Consider the following 10,051-nt stretch of genomic DNA (forward strand, 5'->3'; position numbering starts at 1 on the left):
AATTTTACATATAAGAAAACTGAGGTAAACAGAATTAAGTGACTTTCCCAGAGTCACAGTTACTAAGGGTCTGATATCAAATGTGAACTCAGCAAAATGAGTCTTCATGACTGCCGGCCTAGAATTCTATGCAAAATAGCTCTAGCTGTCCAAAATGTAAACTTAGTAGCCAAAATAATTACTAGACTCTTCTTACTTATGTTCTTCCTATTGTTAATTAGTCAGTGCAGGCCAAAAAGAGTTTAAATGTAGTCTTCCTGGGGGACAGAGTCAAGATGGTAGAGTGAAAGCAGGAATTACCAAGAGCTCTCTCCCAGACCACTCCAAATAGCTTTAAATAATGACTCTAACCAAATATTCTAGAGTGGCAAAACCCACAAAAAGACTGGGTGAAACAATTTTCCAGTCCAAGACAACTTGGAAGGTCTGAAAAAGCGTCTGTTACAATGGGATTATAAAGGACCACAGCATAGCCCCCCCACCCACCCCAGAGCAAACCAGCTCCAATCAATCTAAGAACAGACTATGGGGTGCCTAGGTCCATGGGAGCTCCTGGGTATGTGACAGTAGTGGTGGTTTCCAGACTCTCAGTCCAGATAACCAAGGACAATTTGGAAAGAATACTCTGCTGCACCACAGTGAGAAGAGAGCCCAGCCCAGGGAAGTTGTCAGTGTAGACCTAGCCCCAGGAACCAGGAGCAAGCCTGGGAAGCCACTGAGCAGGGAGTCAGTTGGTAGCTGCTTCTAGAGAACTCTGCCCACAGTAAGGAAGTCAATGGAGATTGTAGAGGTCTCATTGCTAGCTATCCCTGAGGCAGAACTCTGGCTTTGCTCATACTCAGTTCCAGGTCAAAATCTAGGGCTTCACTCTGAGGAAGAGGAACTTTACTAATATAGCAGAGCAGAGACTCCTCGTGGTTTCAGGGCAGAGGGAGCACTTGTGGTCATCCACAGACCAGAGTACAGGCCAGTAGAGCAATGAGAGACTCTCATAAGATTTTGGAGGAAATGATATCCCAAGGAATGAGGTCCCTGAAAAAAGCGCAAAAAATTCTCAAAAACTTGGGAAAGTACATCCTCCACCCTGGAAGCAAAGCTCAATCTTAACATAAAGTTAAAATCATATCATAGTCTGGGGAAATGAACAAAAAACAGAAGAAAAAAATCCAACTGTAGACAATTACTTTGGTCCTATGGAGGATCAGAATACACACTCCGAAGAAACCAAAGTCAAACCTTATGTATCCAAATCCTCCAAGAAAAATATGAAATGGGTTGAGGTTATAAAAAACAGTAAACTTAAAAAATAAAAACTTGAAAATCAAGTAAGGGAGGTAGAGAAAAAAGTGGGAAGAGAAATGAGAGTGATATGGGAAAATCATGAATACCAAGTCAGTAGCTTGGTGAAAAGATACAAAAAATACTTGCTTTCCCTGCCATGGCAATATTCTGCTATGTTAGTAAAGGTCCTCTTCCTCAGACTGAAAAAAAATAACATCTTAAAAGCCAGTTTAGATCAAATAGAGAAAACAGTCCAAAAGACCAATGAGGAGATGCATGCCTTAAAAAACAGAATTGACCAGATGGAAAAAAAAAATAAATTAAAGTTCTCTAGGGGTGGCTAGACGGCGTAGTGGATAAAGCAGCAGCCTTGGAGTCAGGAGTACCTGGGTTCAAATCTGGTCTCAGACACTTAATAATTACCTAACTCTGTGGCCTTGGGCAAGCCACTTAACCCCATTTGCCTTGCAAAATCCTAAAAAAAAAAGTTCTCTAAAGAAAATAATTTCTTAAAAAATAATAATAATAATTTCTTCAAATTTAGAATGGAACTAAGGAAAGCGGATGACTTGGTGAGAAATCAAGAAATAATAAAACAAAACCAAAAGAATGAAAAACTAGAAGAAAATGTGAAATATCTCACTAGAAAAACAATTGACCTGGAGAACAGACCCAGAAGAGATAATTTAAAAATTATTGGATTACCTGAAAGTCATGACTAGGAAAAGAGCCTAGACTTCATTTTTCAAGTAATAGTCCAGGAAAATTTCCCTGATTTCCTAGAAGGAGAGGATGAAATAGAAATTGAGGGAATCCAGCAATCACTTTCTGAAAGAGATCCCATAATGAGAACTCCCAGGAATATTATAGCCAAATTCCAGAACTTCCAAGTCAAGGAGAAAATATTACAAGCAGCCAGAAAGAAACAATTCAAATATTACAGAGCTACAGTCAGAATAACACAGGATTTAGCAATATCTACATTAAGGTCTCATAAGGCTTGGAATATGATATTCCAGAAGTCAAAAGAGCTTGGATTACAATCTAGAATCAACTACTCATCAAAATTTAACATGCTCTTTCAGGGGAAAAGATGGATATTCAATGAAATAGGGGACTTTGAAACTTTCCTGATAAAACAACAGAGTTCAATAGAAAGGTTGATCTTCAAGTACAGGATTCAGGTAAAGTATAGAGAGGGTGAAAGGGAAGGGAAAACCATGAGGTTTCATCTGTGATGTTTAACTGCTTGTATTCCTTCAAGGAAATATGATACTGATGACTTCTCCTTTATTAGGGCAGTTAGAAGGAGCATAAATAGACAAGGCACAGGAAGGAGTTGAATTTGAAAGTTATGATACATTAAAAGGATGGAGCTAATGGGAGAGAAAGGAATGTACTGGGAGAAAAGGAAAGGAGAGGGAGACTGAGCTGTTATTTCAATAAAAGAGGCAAGAAAAAGCTGTTACAATGGAGTGGAGGGGGGTGAAGGGGGAGTGAGTGAGCCTTTATTCTCATTGAAAGTGACTCAGGAAAAAAAAAAGAAAAGAAAAAAAATAAAGTGACTCAGAGAGGAAATAATATATACATTCAATTGGTTATAGAAATCTCATCCTAGAGGAAAATAGGAAAGGAAAGGGATGGGAGAAAGGGGACAGGGGGAGGGTAAAGAGGGTGTAGGTGATAGAAGAGAAGGAAGATCATTGAAGAGGGTAGTCAGATACACACACTTTTTAGGAGGAGCAAAGTAAAAGGAGAGAGAGAATAGAATAAATAGAATAAGTGGGAGTGGCTGGGAATAGGATGGAGAGAAATATAGCTAGTAGTAGCAACTATGAGAAAAAGTCTAGAAGCAATTTCTCTGATGAACTTATGACAAAGAATGCTATCCATCCCAAAGTCAGAGCTGATAATGTCTGAATATAGACTGAAGCAAACTTTTTTTCCCTCTCTCACTTTATTTCTCCTGAAGTTTCTCTTTGTGGGGGGAGGTGGGAAATTATGTTTACTTCAACAGGACAATTATATAATGTCTTACATGACTATGTATTTTTAACTTATATCAAATAACTTGCTTTCTCAATGGGGACAATAGAGTGGGAGAAAGGGAAAGAATTTGGACCTCAAGGTTTTGGAAGTAAATGTTGAAATTTGCTTTGCCATGTAGCTGGGGATAGAAAAAAAATTTAAACATAAATTTAAAAAAATGAAAAGTACCCTTCCTCTTTGCTAGTACTAGAACCTGTTCCTCATCTTCCCTCTCCTCAACACTCTAAGTGGTGGTATATGCCAATCTGTAAACGAAGGTAGTAGATACCAATGCTAAATAATATAAAATTATAGGAATATAGGTAGAGGACACCACCCTCATTTAGAATAAGAGAAAACTGTAGACCAGGAAGTTACATGACCTGCCCAAATTATATAGTGAAAGGAAAAAGAAGTTGAAATTAGATCAGCCGCCCCAGTGCTCTTTTCATTCCCTTTCATCTTTTCTAAATCACTCACTTTAATATTCATCCAACTTATAATCAAAAGTCTTTGGTTCTTATCTTAACATTATTGCTCTCCCTCTCTCCCATCTTCCAACCACATATGACAAGAATTTCCAAAGCTATACTTTCTCAAAAAGAAAAGAGCTGAGTTATACTGAGATAAGGAAATTACTTCCATTCTTCCTCTACCCAAGCTTCTAATCATTTTAAAGTTTTTTAAAGAAGACTGTAGAAAATGGTGATATTTGTCATAATCCTCTTACATAACAAATAACATCTCATTCTCCCACTCTCTCCGATCTGGACAAGAAGTGTAGAATATTTGTGTACCTGTCTCATGACCATTAGAGTCCCTGCTTTGGAGTGATTTGGGGAAACAAAGCTGAATACATTCATAAATAAATCATATAGCCAGTTCCATCAGATAAGTGATTAGCTCTATGTTATTAGATATTTTTTGGAAGGCACAAGTAACTAGATACTATGATCTCAGGTAAACTAATCTCTGTTGTCCTTGAGAAGGTATCCAATCATGACTAGAAACTGGTTGAGACAAAAAAAATGTTCTGATAGTAGTCAGCGTCTATTTTCGTATTATATATATATATATATATATCTATATATATATATATATATATATATATATATATATATATATATATATATCTCCAGGTGTTGTCATTTTGAACTGAGTGAACAGAAAACATCATTCCATGGAATATTTGGTCTTTTTGTCTAGGAGTAGCCATGATGAACAGAAGCAACAGGGACCCATGAAGATAACTGCATTTTGTGTGGTAACATTTGTCACAGAGGATGAACAATTAGAGAAATTAAATGATAATCATTCAAAATAAGGCAATAGATATTTTCACAGTTGAGTTCTTCAATATGAAAGTGAACAAAGGATTTAGTGAAAGAAAAATTATATTGGGGAAAAAAGTTTGAGGTTTTAAAAAGGCTATTATTCAGAAGAGGAAAATATGCTAATGGACAGAATGGGTAGGTAAACAGAGTTGTAATCAAACAGATTTTGGGTTGAATTCAGTCTCTGCCACCTATTAGCTGTATGATACTAGAGGTAAATCTTTAAATTATCTAAATATCAACTTTCTTAATTATAAAATGAAGGTCATTACCTTATTTTTATAGTTTCTGCCTCCCAAGGCTTTAAAGGCCAAAGAGAATTTTGCATCAGTCAATTCTTTGAATTCTAATTAAATTAATTCTTGGGGCAGAGGGGACAAAAGGTTTTCAAATTTGTGATATTAAAATTGGCCATTTTAGGAGCAATTAGTTGTGCTGTGGATAGAGCACCAGCCCTGAAGTCAGGAAGACCTGAGTTCAAATCCAGCCTCAGACACTAATAAATACCTAGTGTGTGAACTTGGGCAAGTCACTTAACCCCATTGCCTTGCAAAAAAAAAATGTCCTTTTTATCTTCTATGATTTCCTTGATACTTTGTTAATTAAGAATTCTCCTTCTCATAATAATTACTTAATTTTTGGGTAACCCATGATAAGATTAGAAGAGATATAGATAAAATATATTTCACAATTTTAGTTAGAGGGATGTCTTAACCACAGATTTAGGTGATCATAAAAGCTAAAATGGATTACTTCAATTACACTAAATTTAAAAAACTTTGAATGAATAGAAATTAAACCAAGTTAATAGGAGTATAGTTTTCAAAGTTCTGAAAAATGAGAAATATGCTCTTCTGGAGTACTGTTATACCTCTCCCATTTTCTATCATTCATGGAATATGAATTCTCATATTCCTTCTTTGAAGTTTATTCCTTTTAATTTTGCAAAATTCATTTTAGCTAGTCTATATTTGTTCTGTCTTTTATATTTCTATAGTCATTAATGTATTGTTTTCTTCTTTTGCATACTAAATTTTCATCAGTTCATGGAAACCTTTTCATGTTTCACTGCAGACATATTTATTGCTTATTAAAGCATAATAATATTCCTTTGCACCTATAAAGCAAAATTTAGTGATGCTACATTCCAAGATCAATTGCCTCTATTTCAATACAAACATTACATAATAATTTGTACTTCAATAATTTTTGTTCTGTCACTGCTAGTGCAAACATCATTGCCCTTCAAAGAAACAACAGAAGCAAAATCTCTACCATCGTGCCACTTCTCTTCCCACCCAAATGATGTAGCGATTCTGTCACTTCATTAATCGCACACCTAAAAAATTAAATTTTTATCATCTTTAACTTTCTTTGTCAGACTCTGTTGATACTTTTAACATTTTCTGACACTCTTTTACAAATCTGAACAAAGGTTTTTTTTGGATTTATCATTTGTTACTTTAAGTAGCCTCCTCTTCTGTACATATCTATTTCATACTCAATTTGGTTGGTAAGTTCTCCATGCAACTACATTAGTCTCTTTAAGTAATTCCAATTTGTCTTCCTTAGTGAAATAACTTCTCTTTCTGTCTTCAGAATTTCATTTTTATTTTTTTTTAATTTTTGCAAGGCAGAGGGGGTTAAGTGACTTGTCCAAGTTCACACAGCTAGGTGATTATTAAGTGTCTAAGGTCAGATCTTAAGTCAAATCCTCCTGACTCCAAGGCTAGTGCTGCAAAAATCTATAACAACGCAATGGCCACACCCCAGTAGCACACTTGCCAGATGCAAGGTTGAGGGTAACTGACAGACCTCAAACTCATAGGTGAATTAGGATGGTATCATTGAGTAGAATGAAAGAATAAGAATAATTTGTTCCAATAGTCATGAAGATAGCTGAAGTGGAAGCTATTGAAGGCTTAATACATAGTCAGACAAGAAAGATACCAAAGTTGTCATCTTGCCACATGGATTTCAATGTCTCTGCTAGAGAAAAGGATGCTGATGGCTTTGTGAGGCAATTCTGCCTCACTTAAAACCAACTCACACATGATTCATCCATGATGTCGCTGGTCCTCTTTGAAAATAAAGGAAAACCAACAATTTTCCTCTGAACTCATAGAAATCTATTTTCCCCAAATCTAGGGTTTCTGTAAAACATTGGCTGTTCTTCTACATCATATACTATGAGAATGGTCACTTACTCTGAAGATTCTCAGCGTTTTTCACCCCAACAATAAGATCTTCTATATAAGTAAAAATCAGATATTGTATAGAATTCCCATTTTCTGGTTCTCCTACCTTTTGAAGAAAAAAAAAACTATAATTAATCCAAGTTAAGAAGTTACTATCTACTCAGTTTTTGGAGAAAGAGACTGAAAACAGAGGACAGCAAGGCAAAATCAGACACAGAGGGACAGAGATATAGAGAAAAAGAGAAAATGAAAGACTGAGATCTCGATCATTCTAGACAATTGAAGTCTCTAATAACTATTATGTTTCTGTGCCATACTTCTGAAGTTTCCCAAAGTTCTTTTTCGATTTAGATAGAATATCCCAAAGTGATAAAATCTCTTCTGTTTCTTCATCCATTAATCATCACTGAAATGCTCTTCACCATGCTTCTTTCTCTACCTCACCCTAACCTGGATTTTCTCACTTAAATGTACCTGCTTATAAAATGTCCCCTTTATATATCCTGATTCTTTTTAAAAAGAAAAATTTAATAATCCAAAGCCATATAACAGCAATAGGTGTCATCCCACCATGATTCAATAACAGCTATAAAAATTTGCCTTCATGCACTATAGTATATGCTGCTGATGGATTCTTCCTGTTTGCCCACTCACACAATATTTATTGCTTCTACCATAGGTAATATCCTATGTTTGAAATTAAGGGCAATTGCAAAGATGATGAAACAAGCTCCTTGCTTCCTAGAATCTTTCCAACTGCTGTAGTTGAAGATTGTTTTTTTCTATAACTCTTCTTATTTTCACCCCAGGTCATTTCTGACTCTTTAGGCTTCTAAACTCTTATAAGAAATCACTTATTTCATCTTCATTAATACATGTTCCTCAAAGGGGATTCATGGCTTAGAATTTTACACATGGTCATTTGAAGTAAGCATGGAATTTCAATGACAAATATTTCTTAAGGTATTTATTATCAAGTTCAGTATTGTCCAAGTATAATCTTATGCAAATAAGAATTCAATTTATGGCATTGAATACATAAAAAAATGGATATCATCAGTACCAAAGTGGCCTAGGGTTACAGTTCTCACCTCTGCACAATTACAGAGGAGGTGGAAGCTGAAGATATAAATCAATAATCAGCTATAAATAGAAAACTAACAACAAAGACAGACTGAAGATGAATTTACAATTAAATTTCTGGCAGTCTAGCATATCATTCAATGGTTTAAGACTGGTCAAGAAGATCCTGAATTATCTCTTGATTGTGATTAACAAAATCCATCATGAAATCTCCATAGAACCAGCAATCTTCTTGGTTAGTCTTTTAACTGACATTTTCATGTCCTTATTCCTAAATGTATATATGATAGGATTCAAGAGTGGAGTTATAAGAAAGATAAAAATGAGCAAAAATTTATCCAAAGATAATGTGGGAACTTGCCACACATAGACAAAGAAACAAGGAGCAAAAAACAAGAATACCACAGAGAGGTGAGCAGAGAGCGTGGAAAAAGCCTTGGACAAACCAGCTGAAGAGTGGTGTCTGACAGTGACCAGAATAATGATATAGGAGATCATAAGGAAAAAGAAGGTGCCCATGGTGATAACGCCACTATTTACAGTTACCCCATATACCACTCTGGAGGTATCTATGCAGGCAAGTTTTGCTACCTGGGGGAAGTCACAATAAAAGCTTTCAAGCTTGTTAGGGCCACAGAATGGCAAATTTATAACAAAAACAAACTGAGATACTGAATGGAGTATCCCAATCATCCAGGCAATCACTGCAAAACGAATGCATGCTTTACGGTTCATAATAATCAAGTAATGGAGAGGCTTACAGATGGCTGCATATCTGTCATAGGCCATGGCTATCAACAAGATCAGCTCAGTCCCTCCTATTAAATGAATAAAAAACATCTGGATCATGCACCCTGGGAAGGTAATGACCTTACGTTCACTGAAAATGTCAAGGATCATCTTTGGAACAGTTGTAGAAGATAGACCAAAGTCAGTGAGAGAAAGGTTGGCCAGCAAGAAGTACATAGGGGAGTGAAGGTGAGAGTCAAAAATCACAGTGAACACAATGAAGAGGTTTCCCAGCACTATTCCCACATAGAATGAAAAGAAAAACAAAAAGAGGAAAATCTTCATCTCCCAGGAAGTTGTCAGTTCCAGCATCACAAATTCAGTTACCAGAGTGTTGTTTATACCATCCATTTTGAGAATTAATATCACAGACACTGAAATGACCTAAAGGTAGAGAAAAAGCAAGAAATTAGAAGTGTAGGGAATTAAATTGGTTGTCCTATTTATTCCACCAATGACTTTGGAAGGTCATAGATAGGTAACATGGGAGTTGCAAGAAATCTGAAAGACCATACAATTAAGAAAAGAAGGTTGAGAAACAGAATAAATTGAGTATAGGGAGCAGGAAGGAGTTGAGTGGTAAGAGGGACAAAGAAATTACCAAGAAATATCAAAGAGAATGCAGTTGACTGAGCAGACAGAAGTAGAAGAGAAACATATAGTATTCCCTAGTACAATATTCCATCACAATTATATGCTACAAATTTCTTTGCCACCACAAAGAGTTGCTACGAATGGGGATTTTTTGTATATAGAGGTTCTTTTCCTGTTTTTAGATCTTTTGGGGGTTCTAGATTTAGTAGTGGTATTGTTGGATCAAAGGGTATGCACAATTTGACAGCCCCTTACACATAGTTCCAAATCATTGTCCAGAATGATGCCTTAGTATGCCTATTTTTTCATATGCCCTCCAGCATTTATCATTTTCCATGTCTGTCGAGTGATCGAATCTGATAGTGTGATGGTGATGTGCCTCAGAGTTTTCATTAGCATTTCTCTAATCAATAAAGATTTAGAATACTTTTAATTTGACTCCATAGCTTTGATTTCTTCTGAAAATTGAACAGGTGACCTAGATGGTAACAAGACCACAATTTAAATCTAAGAGAGCAAACTCCAAATATATTGTTTCGTCTACTACTTCATATGGTAGAGAATGGTTTTTCATCTTAAAAAAAAAAAATTGAACCTCTACCCTTATAGAGAGTATAGAAGGGGAACTGGCAGGTGCGGGTCTCATGCCCACAATGAAGATGGCGCTTTAGGTCTCGCGCAGTGGCTGACGGGTGCTCGCTGATTGGCTGGCCGCGGAAGATGCCTCAGCGGCTTCCGGTGGGG

General features: G+C 36.0%; 1 protein-coding gene across 1 annotated transcript; it reads right to left on the reverse strand.

The window, feature by feature from the left end:
* Positions 1-8,125: 8,125 nt before the first annotated feature.
* LOC141520225 (olfactory receptor 4F4-like) lies at positions 8,126-9,082 on the reverse strand. The gene has a single exon (XM_074232020.1). It carries the CDS (start codon positions 9,062-9,064, stop codon positions 8,126-8,128), a length of 939 nt encoding a protein of 312 aa, XP_074088121.1. The 5' UTR covers positions 9,065-9,082.
* Positions 9,083-10,051: the final 969 nt, after the last annotated feature.

Source organism: Macrotis lagotis, chromosome 4, assembly GCF_037893015.1.
Source record: "Macrotis lagotis isolate mMagLag1 chromosome 4, bilby.v1.9.chrom.fasta, whole genome shotgun sequence".
In the NCBI taxonomy this organism is placed as follows: Eukaryota; Metazoa; Chordata; class Mammalia; order Peramelemorphia; family Peramelidae; genus Macrotis; species Macrotis lagotis.

Bases quoted from the DNA above. Each gene is read 5' to 3' on its own strand.
- LOC141520225 (XM_074232020.1), bottom strand. From the start codon at position 9,064: ATGGATGGTATAAACAACACTCTGGTAACTGAATTTGTGATGCTGGAA.